General features: G+C 43.9%; 1 protein-coding gene across 1 annotated transcript in view; it reads left to right on the top strand.

Annotated features, from left to right (window-relative positions):
• The first annotated feature begins 1,825 nt into the window (after nucleotides 1-1,825).
• METTL24 (methyltransferase like 24) overlaps nucleotides 1,826-25,020 on the top strand; it is a 54,036-nt gene continuing 30,841 nt past the window's right edge. The window contains exons 1-2 of the mRNA XM_074537971.1: nucleotides 1,826-2,292; nucleotides 22,919-23,017. Of these exons, the coding sequence (XP_074394072.1) occupies nucleotides 1,996-2,292; nucleotides 22,919-23,017 (396 nt within the window). The 5' untranslated portion in view covers nucleotides 1,826-1,995. The remainder of the gene's footprint in view (nucleotides 2,293-22,918; nucleotides 23,018-25,020) is intronic.

The raw sequence follows: 25,020 nt of genomic DNA on the forward strand, positions 1-25,020 counted from the left end.
TTGAGTTAGTTTTCATCTGTGCCAGGCCCTGTTTTGACTTAGTTGATGACAGAGGAGCCACCCTCCTGCTATAGGAAAGGCAGGTAGGACTGACACACATTTCCAAGAGAAGCCTACATTTATGGTGTTTTAAAACAATCATGGGATTTCTTTAACCTAATTCAGAAGGACAATTTGCCTAAAAAATTGAGAACAGCAATGTTTAAATGGCAGGAATCACACACCTCACCTGCCGGTGCATCCATGCTTGGAGCTGCACTGAAATCCCACTTCTCCAGACAGATCATTGCTCCCTCCCTTATCTTCCTAGGTGCAGCTCCTCCATCTTGCTGCCAGCAGGTCAGGTTGCTTGGCTGCTGGCACGCTCCACTTCTGCCAGCGCTCCTCTCTGACCTGCTCTCCAGCAGCAGCCAGCTCTGGCTCTGCTCCAGGCTGTGAGGAGACAGGAGAGGTCACAGAGGAGCAGTGCAGCCTGCTGCTGAAGAGAGGACACCAGAAGGAGCTTGGGGCAGCAAGCCTCTCCCTTGCCAGCAGACAAGGCAGGGGCACTGGAAGCACAGAACTGCTCACAGGAGACAAGAGTCACAGCCCCTCTTCCCTATTGTCAAAGCAAAAGGGAGTAGTCATGTATCCAAGTCCTGCATATCCCATCTGGAAATATATTTATTACTCACTGAGCTGCAATTTGGTTGCCATTGCCCAGTCCCTGTTCCCTCAGAGTTTGCCTCCTGTCATTGACCCTGCTTCTCACCTGTGCTCCTGCTTCAGAAAACTCCACCAGCCACCCCTCCCTGCTCATGCCTTAGCCATGGATTAGTGTTGTGTCTTAGGATCAAAGCTCTCCTGAGCACTTCACAGTTCTTCATAGCATGTCCCCATTGCACAACAAATGCAGGGGCACCTGTACACCCACTGACATGAGCAGGACCTGTCCCCTGCACTGCCCCTCAGCTCATGCAGATCCATTCCTTCACTCCTGAAACCAAGGATGTGTCATGAAAATCATCAGGATGGTGTGACTACCTGGGAGAAAGGCTAGGAGGCGAAGTCTAAACATGAAAGAGTTACTCATAAGCACGAGGTGTTGCAACCAAATTAGGGCACCACAACTGATGTTTCACGCAGGCTTCTCACACCCTTCAAAAGTTTAGGACCAACATGATTTAACAGGTCACAGAATCACAGGTCACTAGCTGCCACACCACTGGATGCTAATCATAGTAAAACTTTCCAAAGCAGGTCTATTTTTGCAGCATTCTTGCTGCTTGTCTATCGATCCAGATGTCCCTGGAGTCGAACTCACTAGAGTTAGTTATCTGTACTGCCAGAGATACTGGGGGGAGAAGGGGGGTTTCACAGACATGTCAGAGGAGCTGGGATTTTGGTGTTATCTTGGCTGTCCAAAATCCTTTATCTTTCACAGGCAGCTCAAACCTTACAAGAAGGAAAGTCTTTATTTCCAGGTCCGGGTTATCCTTTTGTTTGACTTCAACATAAACAGTCTCTAAGACTCCAGTAAAATTTCACTACCTCGTGACATCACAGTTGTTATTTTCAAACTTACCTGAACTAATCTAAACTAAACTAAACTAAACTAAACTAAACTAAATCTGAACTAATAGGTACCTTAAGAAGTCAGCACACTTCCATTCCATAGAGACGAGCTGATACAATAGGGCAGAGGGCTGTGTCCTCTCTCAGGCCGGCTGACACGCACCTGTGGCTACACAGCGGCGCGGCCCCACGTTCGCAGCGGGCGCCGTCCCGGCCGAGGCGCGGAGCATCCCTCGGGCCGCCGGCGGGCGAGCACCGCTGCGTCCCGCAGCCCCCGCCGGGCCGGGACAGGGGCATCCCGGCCCCTCCCCGGCCGGCCCCGCTCGGGGCGGGGACTCCCGGCTTTCGGCGGCGGGGGCCGCGGGGCCCGGCCCGCCGGCGGCATGAGCCCTGCGGCGGGGCGGGGGGGCGGCAGCGCCGGGCAGGGCAGCCCCCGACGCCATGCCCAAGGAGCGGCCGCTCTGGCGGGGCTCCGCTTTCCGCCTCTGCCTGCTCTCCGCCGCGCTCTTCCTCTGCCTGCAGCTGGGCATGAGGCGATCCTGGTGTCCGGAGGAGAAGCCCCGGGAGCCGGCGGCGGCGCGGGCGCCCGCCCCGTCCCGCGGCGCCGAGCAGCGGCCGGGCGCGGTGGCGGCTGCGGGCCGTGGCCGTCGGAGGGTCACCTACGTGCGGAGCGGCCGGCGGGGCAGCGCCGCGCCCGCCTGCTGCGCCCCGCAGCCCCCGGGCAGCCGCCGCAGGAAGGTAGGGCGGGCTCGGGGAGCGGCCGCCGGGTCGCGACAGGAGACCCCGGCTCCCTGCGAGGGAATGAGGGCGAGCGGGCACCCGGGGCGGAGATGGGGCTGGTACCTGAGAAAAGGCGGCCGGGAGGCTGGTGGTGAAGCGAGACGGTGTGGTGGGATGTCGACTTCTTGGGAAGTGGGCAAGCGACTTTTTGAGCAGCGCTGCTCAGCTGCAGGGAAGGGCGAGTGTGCTGGAGGGGGACTGGACAAGGAGAGAGGTCGGTCTGAGAAGGTGACAGTGACCCCGAGTCCGGGTGGGCTGGCAGGCTGACGCATCCCCAACAGGATCAAACTTGGGCAAAGACCACGGCCCTTGGCGTTCTTGGCGCCCGAGTGCCATTTCATTCGCAGAAAGGCATCAAGAAATGGTTCTAGGACCTTGTCTGCGTGAGAGTGGGTGAGTTAGTGAACGAGCTGGTAAATGAACCTGTGACAAGGTTCGACCCTGCAACGAGTGTAAAGCCTTTTGGGGGAGTGAGGACCCTCACTAGGATCTGGAGATCAGCCAGAGTGAGGAGTGCCCGTGCTACCTCCACCCCCATTCAGCCGCGCGTGTGGCCAGTAGAGGGATGTTGCCCTCTTCACTGATCTCCGTGTCGTCCTAGATATTGGCAGATTCCACGCTCTCAGGAACTGCTTAGAGATACAGACAATGATTTTGTGGAGTTTCAGGGTGAGAAGAGCCAGCTTTGAGGGGGGTGAAAGAGTAGTTTGTTATGTACTTTGGGCTCCTGCTGTCAGGGTGCAGTAGTAGGAGCACACGGGATTTTGCTAGAGATGAGACCACTTTTGTGGTCAAAATAAAAAAACTATTTCTGAACTTTGCCCCAACAAGAATAAACCAGTTTTCTGTGAAATGACTAAAGCTTATCCTTACTGCCTTGATGAAAAGACTACTTGCTAACATCCAAACCACTACCTGACTATTGATCTCTCACAGGTCATGCATGTGGTGTCAACTGCAAATCTGCTTTCTTTTCTTTGCCTGTTCCACCCCAGTAATTATTCTTTTATTTCATGAGGAGATGGACAATGAACTCATATATAGATTGACATCTACGTTTGGCTCATCTTCTGTGGGAAACTGATGTCAAAAATAAACTGCTACTTTCTGCCTCTGGTTTTCTGAAAGATTTAGAAGAAATTAGATAATCCTTCACCATGCTTCCTTAACCACTCGCAGTGATGAGGACAACATTGCCACATATTTGTTCAGAATAATAACTATGTGGTGTTCTTTTGTGCTGTGGTATTGATACCACTTTGAGGTACCTAGGTCTTGCAGTGTCAGTTTTTGTGACTTTTGTTGTTGATGCTCTGTTACTTGACGTTATCCTAAAGCAGAGCTTTTTAGTGATTCTAATCGTGGAAGAATTTCAGCATTAATGGAGGGAAAAGCCTGTAATCCTGTGGATTCAGAGTCTATTGAAAATATCCTAAGAATGGCATCAAAAAACAAGGGGTAAAATTAAAACACATCCTAATTTAGTTAATGATTTTTGAGGAAATCCTAGTGGGGAAGCAGAGGAGAGGCTGCTCATTTTACCTGAGAACTGGCAGGACCTTGCAGTGTTGGAGAGCTCGAGGCTCTGGAAAGCCCAAGTGTGTTTTGGTGCACCTCCAGGTGAAGTGTGTGAAAGAAACATCACTGCTGTGGTTTGTGGTGTTGGGCGTGTTGCTGCTGAGGTCTCATTTGAATCCCTCTAGTTTAGTCAAAGGAAAAATATTAGTATATATAATAGAGGGTGGAGTTGTTGCCAGGTTAGGTTTGAGACCATCAAGTGTCTTCTGTGTTCAGCTATGTGTCTTGAACATGTTGCTTCAGGCTAAGAAAAATCTACTTAAAGATAGGGCTTGGGGATAGCAGAACTGTACTTTGGAATAGAATTGTTAAATAAAAATATAGGGAAAAAGCAATGGTAAAATGAAGCAGAAGTGGTCTGTGCTCTGAAACTTTTTCATGAGAAGAATCACAACAGCTAAAAAATTTAATGGGTGATTTGTAATTTTTTTTTTTAATCAAGAAACATGGTATTTCACATCACAAGGATAATTTTGACTGTTGTATGACATGATGGGGGCATTTACCAAAAAAGGCTGCTTAAATTGATAGTCCATAGTTTCTACCAGCAGCTCTGGAGAAAGGCCTCAGAGTGCCACTGCTGCCAGTGTGCTGTAAATGCTGCCTGGAGGGGAGGGACAGGCTCCTTGCACAGATCTGTGCTACATCGGGTTGGCATTGCTTTTTGCTGTGGCTTTTATGTGTTTTCAGCGTCTTCTGTCTGTCCATAAATTATTATCAGTCCATTCTTAAAGCCTGCAGAGGCTTTCAGGTATCAGAGTTTTTCTCTCCTGCTGTTTATGGGGATGATGTTGGGCTATATTGGGATGTGTGAGCCAGCAGGATGGCAGCAAGGAAAAATCAGTGAGGCCAGACTTTGCTCTGTTTTCCTAGTGCCTCTAGGTTATAGCTCTGCTCACACTTACATCACTGAATTAATGCAGAAGACTGATGAACAGAGTGTTTCCATAGATGAAGCTGAATATCCTACTTTGTGGCTGTATAAAAAAAATAAATTGCAGAAGCACACAAGGAAATTATTTGGTGCCTGCTTTGAATCACTTTGAAGTTTCCTGAGCAGGGCTGTGTTATTTATTTTCCAAGCACAACTGCAGTCATCAACCAACACCAACACCACCAAAAGAGGAAAAAAAAAAAGACAGAGGATGGGAAAGATGGACTCTTGTCCATAAATGGTCCCTAAGTCTGCAGGAAACTGTCTGAGCTTTTCCTGACCACTGGTGAGGCTCTGGCAGTGGAGACCATGGCTGTGCAGCAGGGGGAGGGTTTGACCACCAAGGTTCCAAGCTCTGTTTGTGCCTCAAGATGCATACATAAAAATGTTAACTAAAAGGGGCAGGGAATAAAGTAATTTAGCCATGTGACATCTCTGGGAGCTGCTGGAGCTGCCTGTTGTGGTGCTTAAGGGAGTTGTGCTGCTCCCAGCTGTTCTGCTCCCAGTTGAGCCTACCAGAGAGCAGATGCTGCTGCTCTTGCTGAGAAATAACAAGCAAGATTTGGCATTGACAGCATATGATGGTCATCTGAAGAATCGCAAGTTTTGTTGTGCTGCAAGAGTAAAGCAAATGGAAGTTCATAGTCCCATTTGTATTTGGTGTGAGTTCACAATCCCACTTAAAACTGCATTGTTGCTAATAAGATTATGCTTTTAAACGGAGATTCTAAGATCTGGTTGTGTTAAGCACTGAGCTGGTAACATATGCAGCAGGTAGAAATTCCAGCTACCTGGAAACACACAGGTTCTGCCCAGTGTACCTGCTCCTGCAATAGTGACTAGCAGGGTGCACACCCACAGAGCACTGTGGAAGACATGAGGTGTGTTTTAAAAGGTAATTCCAGGGTGCCATAGCAAAAGAAAAAAAATATTGCATTTGGAATTTGAAGTAACAGCAAATGCCTGTCACAATAATTGCAATCACAAGATTATGTTGGCTCTTGTGCACTGAACTTGGGAGGAGCCCTCTTGAAGAGTCTGGTTGAGAAAAGCTGGAATTCCTTGCCTTCTGGGCAGATTTATTTCCATGGAGGTGAGGAGCGTGGTATGCTGCCAAACTTAACCTGATGTTATTCTGGATGCTCTTTCATGTCATATCTACGAATATAAAAGTATTTACCTTCAGTGATTAAAAGCAAAGAATAAGATTTTGCTGCTGGGCCCATGTATACTTTGCCTGGGATTATAATGTAATTTGAAACATGATGTATTATTGCCTAAAACCAAAAACTCTTTTGAGATTATATTTTTTTAGGTGTTCCTTTCACTTGTATACATTTGTCTTTTGGGTCATTATAAATGCAGACTAATTATCTTTTGCTGTTTCTTGTTGGATTGAAGGTTGTGGTTTTCTTTAAATAGGAACTATTTCTAAGAGGTTACTGCTCCTCTGCATTGATGACTGATAACAGTCTCCTCTTTAATTGTCTGCAAATTATTTTGGAGTGATATCTTTGAAATTATGTGGAATGACACATGTTTGGCACTTAGTAATACAGCAGGCTCATAAAAACCTCATTTGATTTAGTGTTACACTATTGCTAAGATTTTACTTAAATTTACATTTGGGTTTTAACTTTAGAATGACAGTGCCATTTACATTGGTGTCAGTGATGTGTAGGGCTTATGCCAAGAGTCCTTTTTAGTTCTTCTAGAAATTTGGTTTAAAAAATCTAGTGGATGTTTTCATTACCTAATTGCATGCATAGTGTTTTCAAGCTGGCTTCACATCTTTAAAAGTACAGTAAGTTTTGGGTACTGCTTTTATAGGAAATTACTCTGACTCTTCATGAGGAAGAGCCAAAATTCTTGGAGAAAACTTGGTTATTCTGAAGTTAAATTGTTCCGTCTGTCTTTCTGAAGTTAAATTTATCCATCTGTCTTTCCACATCTCATGGTGTAATAGCTTGTCTGTTTTGGATTGGGATTTAACTTTTATAAGTGTATTAATTCTGTGTGCCTGGAGCAACAATTTACCATTGCAGCAGAGTTTGACAGGGCAGGGCTTTGGGAGCTGTGCAGGGAGTCCCACCAGGCTGTGTCTGCAGGACTGGCTTTGCCCTGGCTGAGCCAAACCAGAGGAGCCACAGGGGTTCAAGTGGCCTCGTGCATCTCCAAAGATTATTCCAGCCTCTCCACCTGTGTCCCAGCATGATGAGCTTCACAGTGCAGTGCTGTTCCCTAAGTGCTGTGCTGAGGAGTGAATAGCATCCTGCCTTTGATGGATGGGATGGCACTTGGGATGCTGCTGCAGAGGAGTGCAGAGCTGAAGAGCTGGATATTGGTTATTCCTTGGAGTGTGCTACTTCTGGGCACCTTCTTTAATAACAGGGTTTCATACAGAGGAAAAAGGTGTTAAGAGGTGCAGGAAGGCAAGCCTGCAGGGAAAGCCTGAAGTACTGGTACTTGTTTTGAATAGGGAAAAGTAGGTTTTGAGGGAATGTGCCAAGACTCTTCAAACTAAAAGAAATAATTTTTTTGAAGGACATAATGACCGATTGTTCCCTAGGTCCACTGGAAGTAGGACAAGAAGTAACTGGCTTAATTTTCAGGCAAGATATTAGGAAAATCTTTTAACTGTGCAGCTGGTAAGGAATGGAAAGGCTCCTTAGAAAAATATGAACTGTGGGTATCCACACAGGGAAGGTCTAGGAATGTTTTCCTTTGTGCTTCAGGGCAACCTCCTGATGTCCCTCTGGCTACATTTACCTGCTCTGCAATTAGAGAAGCAATCTGGCAGATACAATGTGATTAACCAAACTGGAATTTAGCCTGAACAATGATCTAACATCAGTGGAATAAAAAGAGGTAATGGGGTCTTTTAAGACTATAATATGCAATTTTTGCCCTGGCTTAATACCTCCCTGCAGAGACCAGACCCCACCATAATTTTCTGTGTGAAGATTTAGTGGACCCCTGAGGAAGGGACACTAGTTGACAACCTTTTCCCTCCAGCACTTGGAAGTCTCTTAGCAAATATAAACCAAGCCAAAGTTACTTATCTGGTAAGATAAGCACAAGATAGTAGCTTGTGGCTTCAATCTGTTAGTACCTGGGGAACAGCCTTTGTCTGGTTTTGCTCAAATATTCAGGCTAATAGCACAGACTGAGCAAGGTTATTGTCTTTGGAAGAAAAGAATAAACTTTTATTGAAAGCAGTTTTCATCAGCTGATAACCAAATCTGGGGAACGTCATCCAGCTCTGCCCATAAACAAGGGCAGCTGAGGTACCAGAAAGTACCCAAACACAGGAATCCTTCTCCAAGTAGTCAAGTAATGGCAATACTGGGCTTTTATAGTATTTTAACTGCAGATGAAATGTGTTTATAGTATACCATAAAGAGGAAATGGTAATTATATGGTTTTTTCTGACAATGATGTCACTTGAAATCTTGTGAGGCAAATGATTACTAAGAATAACCTTGATTCTTACACACTTTTTATTACCTGAAATAGTTCTTTCTTCATGAATTTTTGAGAAGCTGATGGGGAATATTATTCTTTAGAAAGTCATTACAGTGTTATGAGGCTTTATATCCAATAGCATAGATTTCTTTCAAAGTCTTTCAAATGCCAGTTTAAGATTTTCTTTTGGCATATAAAGACAAGGGAAGTTTTTCTAGGTTGCTGTGGCACAGAAGAAAGTAAATCTAGGTGTTTAAGCCTTCTGTTCTAAGGGGCCCAAGGATGGAGGTGGTAATTTATTCTGCAGATGCCTTGCTCTGTGGGGCCATTACAGTTGTGCCATCATTTCCTTGAACCCAGAGACATAGTTCACATTGTACAAAATGTGAATCCTTTGTAACTGCTGCAGCAGATCAGAAAAAAAAAAACCTGTTCCTGTTGGCTGTGTTCATCTCAAACTGTTCCATGGGACTGCTCTGAGGGCCAAGTGACCTGAACTGCCCAGAAGCAGTGGCATGGTTAGTACAAAAATGATCTTTTGTCACATTTCAAGTTTTGAAATAAGAAGTGAGGACAGTTTTGAAGACACACAGCTTTCCTTGCTCTCAAGGTGGCCAATCTTCTACATTCTTTTCTAAAATTTCCTTCTGTGGAGAGAGAAGAGTCCAGAAAGAGAGATTTGGACAGGTAAAAATTCTGCTGGATAGCCCTAGGGATTTTACTTTACATCTCCAACCTTTATCTACCTTCTTACGAGACAAGTGTTTAAGTTCATTGCTAGTAAGGTTTTCATGCCAGTTCGTTCAGTCAGTTCACATCAGTGTTTACTCAGCCAGCCAGGTTGGTAACACAGATATGTCTGCTCAGGGCTGCAGGGTAGGTGCCAGCATGCCCGATTTCTCTCTCATGCCACTTGCACTAAGCTGTGGCCACAGTTCAGACCAAGGTGCAGCTGGGGGATCTTTGGTGTGAGCAAAACTCCAGCAGCCCCTGACAAGGGGTGCAGCACTGAAATCCTGTGGTGAAGAACAAAACCTCTCCCAGCTGCTTTGCAGACTCGTGCAGACGGCATGATGAGTTCATAATCACTTCCTACAAAACAGATGTAGAGTTTGGAGATTCAGGTAGCATTAGGGAGGGACCTCCAGCCTTTGCTCAAGCAGTCTGATTTGGTTGTGGTAGCTCAGGCTGTCCTGCAGCCTGCAAGTGATGGCTGCCATTCGTGGCACAGATTAGATAAAAGATTTGACATGTAAGTGAAAGAGTTTGTGTGAACCACCACTAATCTTTGATGGCATCCGCAGCACAGCCCACTCTTATCTCTTGTTCTAATATTAACTTAGAGCTGAGTTTGTCTTGGATGGCTGCTCGGTGCTCCAGAGCTGTGTGCAGTGGATGTGAGTCATTTAATCAACTGGAGTGTTTTTGTAGCTAGAAGATATGCACCAAGACACTTTTGTGCATGATTAAATGTTGTCCAGAGCCCTTCCATGTTTGTAGGTCTGAGATCAAATGACCTGCAGTTCAGTGGAACAATTAAAAGAGGGAAAAAGAGGTGTGATTCAATTTTTCTTTCAGTTGTGGTAAATAGCATATGTATGATGCAATCTGTATGCATACATTCACCCTAATGCTGTTTTTATTTTTTTTTTTAGTTTTTTTGCCTACAAAAGTGACAGGGTGATGTGCTGCCCTGTTTTGAGTTAGCCAGTCCCTCAGGGTAATAGAAACCATGTGCACCAATGGACTGATGCCTAGGGTAACAGATGAAAGCCATGATTTTGAACTTGCTCTCGTAGCAACAACTGGGTCAATTTCAGCAGGAGATGGCGGAAATGTTCCCAGGTGTTTATGCTAAGTGAAAGGGCTTGGATTTTCAATGACATGTTTCCCCATCAGATCTTCTCTTCCATTTTCAGCAGTGCTGCTTTTGAATGTGCCATCCAGCTCAGGTGCCCCCAGGAAAGGCTCTGGCTGCAAATGAACTGCACTGTCAGAGAATGGGTGGATGGGGTCCTTGCTGACCCCCTGAAAAGCACAAGTTCTGAGTGTGGTTCTGGGGGAACACCTTGGTGATTATTTTGCTCTCTTATTGATTTTTTTGCAGCCTTTAAAAGCTCGTGTTGTAAATTATGTCCATCCTGACACATGTATAAATAAAATAAAAAAATCCTTTCCTTGTGTCTTTGTGTAATGACAAATGTAGTAGTTCCAGCAGCTGTTAGAAAATAGAAATCTTGCTTCTCACCAAAGTCTTCTCCATTCTCTTTGCAGAAAATGGCTTTGCAGAGTTCTTCAAGAGTCAGAAAAGAATTGTTGTTGTTGGGAATTTAGCTGCTAGAGAATGGAAAATTACAAAACCGTGGCTAATTCCAAGTCCTGCACCTGTGTAGATAGCGTGTCCTTGAGGCCTAGCTGTAGTATAATAACAAACAGTGAAAGAGACATGAGAAAAGAGAGATGTAACCCCTAAGGAATGAGGAAGAGTTAATGGTATAGTTTAACCAATAGATTGCTTGGCTTACAGAATATTCATAAGCTTATTATTTGCTGTATAAGCGTTTGATACTTTCTTCAATAAACTGGACCTGAAGGACCTGAGGGACCGGGACCAGACCGGACCTGAGGGCCTGTGATGAACTAACTGGTGTCCTGGTCCCCTTCCTTCGACATGTTGTGATTTTGTAAATCCCAAATCTGGGGCACTTGTGAGAAACATCATTCCTGCTGCACCTCTCCCCATCGTGCAATGGGGGTTTCTCTTGTCTCTGGCAGTGTAGGACCAGGAGGACTATGCAGCCGGCCATTGGCTTTTGGAGTCTCTTGGGACAGTCAGGTCAAGCCAGCTGCTTCAGATTTTGTATAGAGAACCTCTGGGTTTACGTGCTTGTGGAAGAAAGAGCTGACCAACAGCTCGTTTAGCAAGTGACCCACTGAAGTTTACTTTGGGTTCCACTTTCTGATAGGTTTCAGATGCAGCTCCAGGTGCAGTGCTGTGAGTTCTTCTGGAAGAGAGAGGTTTCTGAGTTCTTTCCAGGACTGACCTTGTGGCTTCTGCAAACTGAAGGAATTGAAACCTCTGCCCTTCTTGGCCTGTGGAAGACAAATCTATGGCCTTGAGAGTTTAACAAGGAAACACGTACAAGACCCTGATAGGCAACTTGTTTGTCTTAGGGATATTGCTAAAAATCCATTCTTGCTATTAGTTTTGATGAGGTAGGGTCACTTGTTGAGTGTGCATGTGTGTCTGTGGCACCTTGTTCTGCTGGCCAAAATTACTGCAGAGAAGCAAATATCAGTGATGTGCCAGTGGCTGGACCTCATTGGGAAAGGTGTGCATTTGAAAATTATGTTAGAACCAGCAGACATTAACAACACAGAGTTGCTGTTGCTGTTTTGGCGTCCCCTTCTTGGCCTCATCCATCCCCAGCCCTCTTCCTCATTCTTCTCCTAGCAGCTAGCTAAGTCAAATAATCAACTGGGAGCTTCAAAGTCAGTGCCCTTTTTTAGTATCCTCTTTCATATTTTACAAAGAGACACTGTTTGAAATGTTAGGGGGACCAGATGGCAATGTCTATTGATATGGCATGCAATGTTAGAAGATATCTGCCACTTAGAAGCCTCAAAATTATAGGGATCCATTCCAAATCTTTCCTGCTCCCTGCAGAGTGGACAGCACTAGTGGAGGAGTGAGATTTATCAGGTAGGTAAACACCACAGGGTAAGCTGTCCAAAAATCCCCAAAATTTTTAATACTGGTGCCGTCTCTTTGGGCGTTCCTTATGGTTGTTCTGCAGTACTGAAACTTTCAAAGAAATGAACTTTGTTTCATCTTGAATAGGGCAAAGCAGCAACGTTGTGTTCCTTTTCCGTCCCTCTTTTGAGAAAATTAAAGGAGAAGCAATTATGTGTCAATTGGTTGCTGCTGAGCTGATGTGTTTTTACTTCATTAAACGTCTTGATTAATGGTTTGATCTTGCAATTATTATTCACTATGAAATCCATGGGAATTGTGGTGCATCATGAGTTCAGGGTCAAACCATGTAGTTTTTCAGTACTTCATCTGTGTAATGCTCAGAATTAGTGATAAAACATTGGAAAATATCCTTGATTAAAGAGGATGGTACATATTTGCCCAAGCCCATCCTCCATGGGATTGTGATGAATTTGTGTGCTTTGAAATGAGCTTGATTTTCTTCTCTATAGACCAGAAAATAAATGTATCATTTTGTACTTAAAATCCTAACAACTTGTAAGCCAGCTGTTGTTTCCTTTCTAGACAGAGGGAACTACTTGCCCAACACAGTTTTATTTTATTTGGAAGACTTTTACATAGCTCTAGACCAAGGGCACTAATCCATATTAAAAAAAAAAAAAGGGAATATGTTTAAAGCTAGAATACATTTCATTCTGTGGAACTCCATTACCTAATGCTTTTATGAAATAAGGCGTTAAAGAAGAAAAAAGTGGAGTTTGGCTTTTCGAATCTTCCCTGGCTATCCAGTAAAACCCAGTTCAACCAAGTGAACTGATGGTGGGTTGAAGGAACAGTACCCTCAGCACCTGTTGTAAATACTGTCTATCTTGCCTTAGGGTAAATACTGTAAATACTATCTGTCTTGCCTTAGGGTTTTACACTCTGAAATCCAAATACCTGTAGAAGTTACTCAGCCTTTTGGTTTACCCATGGATAAGAGTTGATATTTACTTCTTTTATGAGATTATAGACATATAGTGACAAATGGTGCCCTCTCCTGCTCCCTGGGCACAGAGGGTTGTCCTGGTCCTTACCCAGGAGAGGAAGGTGAAGAGGAAGGGGTTTTCTAAAACTTCATATCTCCCTTTAGTCTAGAAGGTGTGGTGGACCATTTCTGTTTAGATATTTGCATTCCACTTGGATGGGAGAGAAGGCTGCACAAGTGTGAAATGCTCTTATTTGTGTGAAAGCATTGGTTTTACTCTAAAGCACCTTCTTTTTCCCCAGTTCTTAGCCTCAGGCAGAGGCTCTGAAGTCAGAGGATAAACTGCCAGAGGCATCCCTCTATGTAAATCATAGTTAGAGTGCTGGAACTTGCACAAAATAAACTCAGCTTATCTGGCTAGTGCAGTATTTACTGATGAATTCCTTTTTTTTGTATTCTATGGTTTAAATTTTGCAGTGAGGTCAACCTAGAGGAAAATAGCTTTTTTTCCTTTATTGAATGGATTATGACATCTCCATATTTCTCAGCCAGTGCACTTCAGCTAAAGCAGTAATGAATACAGGGTGAAACCACGGTCTTGCCTCTGCTTAGAAGAAACTGAATTTGACAAGCAGTGACCGGTGGTTGCTGTATCTGTTTCTTGCTGTTACCCTTAAGTGTTGGCAAAGGCATTCAGGCACTGGAAGGAATTCAGCTGATTGAGCTGCTTAAGCAGTTTTGAGAATTTACTTCCATAAATTTCAATCTGTTTTGGCTCCTGGTTTTATCTCCATTAGATATATTATCATGCTGTCAGCCTCTGGATAGCGCAGGAATGCTGCTGCCCAGTTTATTTATTTTATTTTAGAACTGTAGCAAAGCAATCTCACTTGGCTATTTTCAAAGCTGTATGTCTCTTAGAGTAAAATCAATCTCTCTTTTAATAAATGTGCATTTCTCCCATATGTTGCTGGGATTTGCAGTGGCAGAGCTGTTGGTCTCTGGTGACCTTTGAATGCCTGAGGAGAGGTTCCCCAGTGCAGCATTGCCCTTTCCTACCCCTGCAGCCCCCAGATCATTTGGCTGCAGGGATTTATTTCTCAGAGGTAGTGAGGAGTGGTAGTTATGCCGTGTAAATTATGAATTAGATGCAATGCTTTCTGAATTCATAAGTACTTGCAAATTATTATTTTGGCAAGTCTTCTGAAACCCTGCTTCCTGTAAGTCCCAAACCTGCACTAGGGGTGATGGTGAATTTACAGGGGTGTCCAGAGTGGCTAAAATAAACCTGGCAAGTAAGCTCCCAATACCCCAATATCCCAATACCTTTCCTGGGGAATTCAGGGTTACTATTTGAATTCACTGGAGCATTAGTCACCTAAATTCCTCTACAGATCTGGCTTCCTCCTGTTAATTTTGGAAGCTGCCCTTTATTTCACCAAATCCATTTCTTGATTCTTAAAGTGATGTCAATTCTGTCACTTCAAATCAATGCCTGCCTTTTTTTTTCTGTGCATGCTTTTCTTTTGAGATCGTTGTTAGGGGAAAAGACAAACCTGAAAATACAGTTGGAGAGAGCTTGAGTGTGGGCTTTGTGTGTGAAACACAGAATCTCCCAGGGCATTGAAGTTGTTGGTGTTTTACATGGAGGTAACTAGTGCAGCTCGCTGGCAGGTAAGGGCAGCAGTTGCCCCTAGAGCAGTAATTTGTATGGATGTGGCTCCTTTTCACACCTTCAGATGGGAAATGAGAAGCAAAAGGAGCAGAAAATAAGCATCAATATTAACAAAAGGAAAGCAGAGGTGAAATTCTTGGTGATTGCTGTCTTTTCAGGGGTTGTTATGTATTCATGTTCAGACTGACTTGCTTTACTAGAGTGAAGACTTGGTTTCAATTACCATGCAGTGACAGAAAGCTTTTCTAATGAGAATTGATGCCAGAAAATAGTTTTCTTCATTTCAACGTAATTCTTTGCCTTTTTTTCCTTTTGCCTGCTAAGCCTAAGAGTTTTACTTACTGGTACAAACTGGAGCCTTATGAAGCAAGTACTGATAAACTGCTTTTAAGTGGAGCCCTCTGGGTGATGTTTGGAGCTTCCTAAATTGACTCTTCCAGCACTCACATCCTGCTTCCAGGCAGACAAATGTGTGCTGCACTGCAGAGACTTGGAAAAGATGATGCACAGAGAGTGAGGACCTAGGGGAGACTTAAGTGCATCCTAGACATTCCCTTTTCCACAAAATTAAACACACATGTCCAGACATAGAATTCTCTACATACAGATCGTGTTGGAAACCCATCTGAATTTAGGACAGACACTCATTAATGCAGAAAGCACTGTTATCACTGGACTGCTTTCCTTAGGCAGGATTTACTTCCTGAGCAGCCTTCCTGCATGGGAAAGCTGGACTGCATGTGTGACACATTGCTGGATTATCTTGGCACAAAGCTATTGTTCCTCAGCCTATTTATTGTTCCAACATCAGATCTTTGGATAAGATCATGGAGTGGGTCCTCCTGGAAGACACGTTAAAACATGCTGAGGATGGGGAGTTGTTTAGGCACAGCCAAAATGGAAAGATATTGATTTGATGGATAGACTGGTAGATGGATAAGGATTTGTTGTAGTCAGTGGCTCAATGTCTAAATGACAAACCAGGAATGAATAGTGCCCATCAAGGGTCTGTACTGGGGGCAGTGCTGTTTATTTTTGGCAACCTGACCTGGTGGAGTGTGTGCCCCATGGAAATGGGTTGTACTGGGGGATATTTAAAGGCCCTTTCCAACCCAGACTATTCTGTAACACACTGCAGATTTTTTGGCTCTGGAGTTTGCCTGTGGCAGGGGTTCCCTTGGTGGCCTGCTCGTTGCCTGCTCCAATGCGGTGACTGCAGAGGATGGAGCAAACTGGTGGTGACTGGGTATGGAGAAGGCTGAGTATGTGTGCAGTGGTGTCAGAGATGTCTCTGCCTTAGATAAACTCAGAAAAGTTGAAACATGGAGAAATAGAAATATTCCCTGCATTAATTTTTTTTCCTTCAGTTCATCATGGACTTTGTGCAATGTGTGGAAGTTTCACTGTTGGAGGGAAAACTCTCAGTTTGGGTGGCTGCAGGACTAGGTGTCAGCTGCTTTTCCCTGTGATTCCCTCAATGCCTGATGCCTCAGAGGGAACCCACTGTTCTTCTCTCAGTGCAGGCACACACATGCAGAGGAGGTGTGTATTAGCAAGTTTTGCACTATGGGTTCTTAAGAGAAAACCTCGTATGTTTAAGAAAGACAGACTGCAAAGAAAAAAAGAAAATAATATTAATATGAAGGAGTAAAAAAAGGAAAGAAACAGTTCAGACATGCAGGTATGGAATATCTATAAAGCCAGTTGTGTTGGAAATTAATTCACTCAGAGCTTTAAGTATGAGTCAGTCAGTTTGCAAGCCTATGTTTTAAATTACAGCTGGCTGAGCCTGTGTGTGTCCCTGCTGCTCCTCAGTAACCATGTGAGGAGCAGGATTTACGAGTGTGTGCCTTTGAACCCTGGTGGTGCTGGTTCCATTTAGCTAAAGGGGACTGTATGAATTGCCCTTCTCAAGGAGGTCTGTGCCAAGGCTGAAGGCATACTTGTTCTTTCCTACTGATACCTCTGCTTTTAGGTGGAGTTTGTTTTACTTGTGCCACATACTGCTGCTCCAAACATAAACCAGGAATTACTCAATCCTGCTGAAGGATAAAGTGCAGCTAAATGTTGCTTTAGGCTCATAGCTAAAGAACAGCCTCAGCCCTCTAAAATGCACATTTTTCTGCAGCATGGGCTGTGTGAATGTCTGGTCTGGGGTTTCTCTTCTGTGTTGTTGAGGGTCTGTGGTGTAAGTGTTCCTGAGCACATCCTTCAGGCTTCCTTTGCAGGTCATGGAGAGACATGGACTTTTCCAGTGCTTGACTCACCTTACATATTTTATATGTCTATTCTCTAGTGAGATGAATCATCCCTTTAAGATCCTGTCTGCCTCATCTGTCCTGTCAAATAACTTGACTCCCCAGCCCACTGTGGGAGCTGAGCTGAGATGCAGCTCCTTTCACAGAGGGCTTTACAGCAAGAGGAGCAGACGAGCTATTACAGCCCAGCTTGTACAGCTCTGGATATGAAATTCAGACAGGCTACCCAGGAGGAGCCAGAAAATGGGTGCAGACAGTCTGCATTTTTGCCCATCACCATGGCTGTGTTCTCTTCCTAGGACAAGGATTCATCCAACCAGACACCATGACTGCGTTTCCCAAACATCAACATACCCATATTCCACAACATAAAGAGGTGACAGTAAAGACATGACAGTAAACTTTCCAGTACCTGGAAAGTTACAATGGCACTTAAAAAACTATCATACTGAGTATCTTAAAGTATCCCTCTGTACATAGCTTCACTTATGGACACATCAATTGAAATTAGCACTGTAAGAAAAATCAAGCTTCAACACTGACTTCAGCTACCCCTGAAGGTAATGGATATCCAGAAACTGTTATTCAGAGTGGTGTCTAAATTTTGTGTGAGAAGTAGCTGAAGTAGCTCATTAAGGACAGGAATTGCAGGGTGACCATTGTGTACTATTCAGCAAGAATTCCTTCTGCATAGAGTTGACAGGGAAGAAAAAAAAATCTCTATAATGAACCACATGAATGAGATTCTTTTTCAGCAGAGTGCAATGTCCAAGGGCCACTGCAGCTTACACTCAGATTCTTAAAATCTTCAAGATGATAAACTGCCTTCCCACTGTCTGCAAACTATTGATAAACACATGGAAATGAAATAAAAACCCCAGTGACTTTATTGGCTGTCTGCATGCACAAGTGTTTCTATTCCCCTGGCTCTCCCTGGGAGTCACCCAGATAATTGCCTCTGAAATTAAACATGGGTGCTCATGAGGGATTCTCTGCTGCTGAAGATGCTCTGTGCTGTCAGCAAGAGGAGCAGTGGGCCAGGTTTGGCTGCCTCCACCCTCAGAGCCCTCCCACTGCCCTTAGCAGGCCTCACGCTGGTCACGTGTCCCTGGTGGGGCGTTGGCGTGTCCTGCAAAGCCAGGGCTCGTGTGGGCTGCAGCACGCAGCTTTCACTATTCAGGGTGCTTTGGAATTGAGGGAAAAACCTCAAACAGTATCACCACAATAAACTAATATGCTTAAGGCCACAGGTGCTTGGGAGGGACCACAAATAAAATTATGTCCGAGCTCTGTAAATTGTATCTGGGGGCAATCCGTTCTCACAAGGCCAAGCCTTCTGTGGAGGGATAGAAGGTAAGAAAATATAGTGCAGAAATATAGGCTCACACCTGAGGAGTTGCAGCTGTACCAATCACCAAAAATTAGGAACAGGCCTCCCCTTAATAGGCCACAGCTGTGTCCAGTAAGAAGAAGAGTGCTACAAAAGAGTGAGTTAGCTGGTGGAGAAGAGACTTGGAGTTTGTTGCCTGTGCTGCGAAGCAAGATGGAGTTTGTTGGCTATGTTGATAAGGAATCAGTGCTGTGAGGAGTTGCCCATGAGAAATCACCCAGAAGGTATGGAAGATTTACCATAAGAGGACAACAGCCTTCAAGGAAGCAATCTAATAAATTTGCCATGTAGATGTCTGAAGTTTTGCAGCCTGAATCTGAATCCCATGCATTGCGTTTCAAACTGATAAAATCCCTGCAAAATTTCACCCATGAGCAGGTTCTGTTCTGCTGAAGTACACAGGCAGAGTAATTGGAGATGAAGATGTGCATGTCATTTGTTTCTATGGCTGGCAAATATTTACAGTTCTTGATGGAATTTATTGCCACAAATGATTTCCACTCGCATTTGGTCCTGCCTCAGATGTAAAAAATTAAATTGTTGCACGATTTAATTGGAGGATTTACTTAAGGCATCCGTGTATATATTGACAAGTCTTTTGTTTCTTCTTTATAAGCAACAGACGGCTTGGCAGGGCAATGGGATACCCGAATTTTTGTTTACAAAAATGGCTAATATGTTTCTGTATTTTAATTGGCTGCTAAAAAGGAAGGAGATTAAAAAGGAGGAGAAACAGCTGCTGAGTTAAAAAAGATGGAAATATGAAAAACTTACTAATTCCCTTTCAAATGTAAGCAGAAGGGAAGGAAGGGGTTGGGCTTTTTGAATTAGTGCACTAAAACTAGAATTGGTCTGGAAAGAATTTAATTATTTGTGCGTAAGTTTAGGCTGGAAAAGCCAAACATTTGGCAGACCTACAATCCTAGACCTGCTGGTTTGTGAGCCCTTTGCACATTTTGACTTAAATTAATTCCATATTATGAGTTCAGATTTTTAGGACAGATTTAAATGACAGTTTAAAAGTATATCACATATATACTACAGGTTATTAAGGGACTATCAAATGACTATCACAGATGGCTATGAGGGGGAAAAAAATTTAGGAAAAAGTGGTCTCCAGAAAGAAGTCTCTGCAGATTATTGTGAGATTGGTCTGAAGGAAACATCAGTCCTTATCCTTAAGTGTGAAGTACCTGGAAGAAAAATCAGACCTTCAAATGCATCCTAGTTTTCCCAACAAAGCTGTGGCATTGCTTTAAGATATTATTTTCTCTATGGTTATCTCACGTGGTGAAAATTTAGACACCACTCTGAATAACAGTTTCTGGATATCCATTACCTTCAGGGGTAGCTGAAGTCAGTGTTGAAGCTTGATTTTTCTTACAGTGCTAATTTCAATTGATGTGTCCATAAGTGAAGCTATGTACAGAGGGATACTTTAAGATACTCAGTATGATAGTTTTTTAAGTGCCATTGTAACTTTCCAGGTACTGGAAAGTTTACTGTCATGTCTTTACTGTCACCTCTTTATGTTGTGGAATATGGGTATGTTGATGTTTGGGAAACGCAGTCATGGTGTCTGGTTGGATGAATCCTTGTCCTAGGAAGAGAACACAGCCATGGTGATGGGCAAAAATGCAGACTGTCTGCACCCATTTTCTGGCTCCTCCTGGGTAGCCTGTCTGAATTTCATATCCAGAGCTGTACAAGCTGGGCTGTAATAGCTCGTCTGCTCCTCTTGCTGTAAAGCCCTCTGTGAAAGGAGCTGCATCTCAGCCTGTTTGTTCAGCAGCCAAAGGGACCTGTCCTCAGTCAATCTGGGGATTTCCATGATAGTGGTGGGAAAACCCAAATCATGATGCCCTACACCGGTTCGCTCTGAGTAAACAAAATTGCACAGTCAAGAGAGGGGAAAATTCCTCAAATAAGGATTATTTCTTATTGGGGATATACCTGATTTTCACAAAGCATCTGTAGAGTTTATTTGAGGAGGCTTACATGGAAACGCTATGAACCAGGCTGAAAATTACCTGGAAAGCTATAAACAAAGGCTATGAATGTACCTATGGAACAGCTGCTTCAGGAGGATATTTTGTATTCCTGAGCATGCCCAAAATGCATCACCAACATTTGTGAGATACCCTTGGGGTGGGGGTGCACCCAGCCCCAGAGATGTGTTGGATTTTCACCCCCATCCATTGTCTGTGAATCTTATTGTGAGGCAGCTCTTGAGGCACCCTGTAGGGGTGTCAGGAGGTGTTGGGAGCAGGACTCTCCCGTGTGTTCGTTTGTGAATGGAAATAGGCTGCTGCTTCCCAAGGAGCCAGGCACCAAGTGTGAAGTTTAAGAAGCATTGCTGTCAAACAGGAGCCTCGGGTCGGATCCCTGTCACAAAAGTAGCATTTATGCACTGCTCTGAAATTTAAAGAACTATACAAAAGCTTCATGTCTTTCTGTTCTTTTGCCTTTCCCCCTTCCCCCCCACTCCATCCCCCCACTATTTTTTAGTGAAACTGCATTAGTAAGTCACTGGGGTTTTTATTTCATTTCCATGTGTTTATCAATAGTTTGCAGACAGTGGGAAGGCAGTTTATCATCTTGAAGATTTTAAGAATCTGAGTGTAAGCTGCAGTGGCCCTTGGACATTGCACTCTGCTGAAAAAGAATCTCATTCATGTGGTTCATTATAGAGATTTTTTTTTCTTCCCTGTCAACTCTATGCAGAAGGAATTCTTGCTGAATAGTACACAATGGTCACCCTGCAATTCCTGTCCTTAATGAGCTACTTCAGCTACTTCTCACACAAATAGATTTCAAAATAACTGGGCATAGATATGTAGGTATCTGGGTGGTTGGTGGTTTTATTTGGTTTGGGTTGGTTTTTTTTTTTGTTTGTTTGGTTTTTTGTTTAGCTGGTTGATTTTTTTTTTTTCCTCTGAAAACGGTTGTCAGTCTTCATTTTCATTTCAGCTTTCAAGCCTGTTGAAACAGCAGCATTCCTGTCATTGCAAACGTTATTCAGCCGTGTGAACTGTGACTCATTCTGAAAGATTACACGAATTTCCCTCCCTGGTGTGCACCTATCCTCCTGCTGTTCGCTGTTTGCAGGCTGCCTGCTGCAAGCAGAGGTCAAGGGGACATGCAGCTGCAGAGCTAGCTTGCTAGCTTGCTTCCAGGCTCATGCTGTGCAGAGTGTAGGAGTCCAAGTTTGCTGCAGGCAGGAAGTTTCAGGGTGAGAAATGCTACTTTTGTCTGCTTTTGGGGTAGAAAAAAAAAATCTCAATGTTCTTTTCAGCATCTCTTAAAAAAAAAAAAGCAAAAACCAACCCCCCCCCCCCCCCCCAAAACCCCAAACGACCCAAAATCCATAACAAATCTGAAAAATAACCCCTAAAAGAATAACAAACCTCATGCAGACCCCCTGGCTTACATTCACTGTAGACTATGTTTACTTAGGCTGCAAAAATACCAATTCATGATACCAGCTCAAGGCAAACACCATCTGGTCTGGTGGCCCTCTCTAATAATCTTTTCTAATTTTACCTTCTCTTTCCTGCATTCCTCTCTGGCATCAGAGGATCCCTGCTGTCACTGTGCTGGCTGTTCTGTGGTGCCACAGACCAGCCCTGTCTGGGAGCTCACCTGTCTGCCTCCATCCTCTCCAGCTGATTGCTCTCTCCTGCCCCTTTTTCCAGGGCTCCATCTGAAATACAGTCCTGTGGGGATCCCGAGTGGGGCTTCTGATTGTAGTTTATTGAATGCCAGCATGAGCCTTTGAGGGAGAAACCCCATCCTGTCCATTATGGAAGCTCAGTTAATTGAGGATGATTAAAGGGAAGCTTGATAGTAGCTGCCCAAGCGTAGAAGTGAGTTATGGTGCCTGGAGATGAAAGGCCACGAGGAATCAATCTTGATTTAGTACAACTTAACACCGTGCTTGTATTTTTATCTACTTGAGGGCAAGAGACAACAAGTCTAAACTTCCCAGCATGACAGTGGGCAGAATTTGGAGAAGGAGGTGCAGATGGGAGCACAGAGCCCTGTTGCTCTGCAAGCACGTGTCTGAAAGGCCTTCTCTGTCCCACTCTACGTGGGAAGTGTTTCTGGAAAAACTGACAGGATCCCTGAAATTCAGAGCTGAGGGAGTGCAGAAAGCACCCACCAAAGCTACTTCCTTGGGGCTGTGTAAATGAGGAGTGGTAGGGCTACAGGCAGCCACACTTTCATTTTTCCAGGGGAACAAAGAATTCTGGCATATCTGTCAGGCAAGCATGGGAGAGGAAGAGGGCTTTTCTCAAAGTCCTCAAGGAACTTGTTTTCTCAATAAAATCTAGAATGATTGGGTTAACACATGTATCCTGGATGAGGAGCACTTTCTTCCTGAGTTACCTGCATCTGCTTTCAAAGCTGATAATTTTGAATCATGGTTAGATGCTTTTTCACTGTAGTTGAAACCCTGCTTTGTTCTGAAATGTTTTTCATGTGTAGACAAGCCCCCAGGAAGCGATTTTAGTTTGAAATTAAATCTCCTTAGCTTATTAGCCCATGTAATTTATGCTTGCATTGCCTTTAAGGTGTTTTTTGTTTTGCTTTGTTTTACAGACTGTAAGGTGGCACATTGAACTACAACCATGGGCAAGTCCAACCCCTTCCCTCAACTATGAGGCCTCAAGATTCCTAAAGTACATTAGCACTTCTCAGGTAGGTTTTTTGTTTCAGTCTCCATTTAGAAAACACTTTGCCTGGTGCAGATTTTCCCCTCCTATCTAAGGAATTAACCTCGCACCAAACCTTTCTGAAACTGATTTATTTCTAAAGTTGCTTAACTTAGCACTGATGGTCAACATGAATATAAAGGTCAAAACACAGGTTTGAAAGAATGCATTATTTCCATGTTATTTATTTCCAAATGGGTTTGTGTCCTGACAGGAGTATGGTATGACTGAAATTCTAGATGTGGTGTTTCTCTCTCTCTCTCTTTCCCCTCTCTCCTTCTCAGATGGAAAAATACAGAGCACTCTGTATCAAGGGAGTATATTCAACCTCTCCATCTCTCAATAATAGTATGATAAGCAGGCTCATTTTACTCCAAAAGAAAGCAGTTGAGGTTCCCAGTAAAAAGAGAACAAGGCATCAGACCCTAAGTTGGACAAGTTGTTTCAAAGATGCTAATAGAATATTGATATCTTCAGGACAAAACAACAGCCATGGAAATTGGTGGGTGTATGTGCTTTTTAAAATAGGGCATTTCCAAATCCAGATTGTGCTGATGGATACTTCCATCCTTCCGCATACATGGAAATTCATGGGCCATCATGTTTTAACAGAGCCATCACTTATGCACAACAGCATCTGTGTATGAATTTCCTGTCAGAAAAAAATGGAAAAGGTGCTGGATGCTCACAATTCCAACAGGGCAGATGCTCTTGGTACCCGGTCTATCAGCAATTGACCCTTGAATAGAGAGCTGACAGCATCATTACTTACTCTGAAGAACAGCAAAACGCCCCAGGTGCCAGCATCACTGAAATGTCATTCACGTATGAAATTCTTTGCTAATGCAGCGCTTTTGAGGCTGAGATAATTTGAAAAACCTCTAAAAAAGAAGATAGGGTGTTCATGTATTCTCCAGCTTGTGGAGAATTGGCTAAATTCTCAATAAAATGACATCTCTGTTGCCACTCATGCCAGCACTGAGAGGGCACGAGGCGAGATCATGCTTGTGGGACACCAAGAGATGTGTGTAGAACTGCTCATTCTGTTGTGCAGAAGTTTACACTGTGGCAGACGTACTAAGTTTGAAAACATCCTTCATCTCAGCAACTTAATAAACAGTGGCAGATGCTGCTAAACTCCACTAGTGGGGTCAAAGCCTACAAGGACATCAATTAACAGAGGGTTTATTGCTTTTGACACACTCAGCGAGAAGCTTCATTCCCAGAGTAACTGATACTGGTTGGGGGAATAAGCATAAGTGAAAACAAAAAACGGGAGGAATCCCTGTTCCTGACCTGGCAGATGTTACAAGATGAGTAACTGATGGAATAACACCATGACTGGTATGAGCACTTCTGAAAATGGCATCCTGCTTATGTAGACAGGCATGGGATGGGATGTCACTTTCCTTGTTTGCTGAGCAAGTGTCTACTAATTGCTGTGCCAAAGTTCAGCCCCATGCCATTAGTGTAGAAAGGCTCAAACTGCTGGAGCAGGAAGGTGCCATGTCAGCAGGGTCAAGGTGTGGCCAGAAAAAGTATTTTCCGTGCTGGTATTTTATGATCAGGAGAAGCCTTTTTCTTGTGCTGCTATTTGTACAATAGCAGTGAGCAGAAGTCCAGAAGAGGATGCGAGCTCAGTGCATCAATAAATCATGCAACAGACTGATGATGGTGCTAAAGGCAGGTTCAGGGTTTGATTTCTGTTTGGTTTTTTAAAAAAATGTTGGTGGTGTTGTTGTTTGGTTTTTGTTTTTTTATTTTTAATAGCAAGAGCTATTCAGTAGCAAGAGCTATTCAGTAGCAAGTGCTGTTAAAATTGCCTCAGACTCTGTTGTAATTGCTCATAATGCCATGAGTCAATTAAGTGGCAGCGTTGCAGAATCTTAGTTTTCTGCAGAGAGTACATTATTCTTCTGTGTCTTAAATTAGTGCTTATTATTGCAGTGCCATTTATTCCTTGATTGTTATGTGACTGAAGGGAAATGG

The sequence above is a fragment of the Zonotrichia albicollis genome, chromosome 3 (assembly GCF_047830755.1).
Source record: "Zonotrichia albicollis isolate bZonAlb1 chromosome 3, bZonAlb1.hap1, whole genome shotgun sequence".
NCBI lineage: Eukaryota > Metazoa > Chordata > Aves > Passeriformes > Passerellidae > Zonotrichia > Zonotrichia albicollis.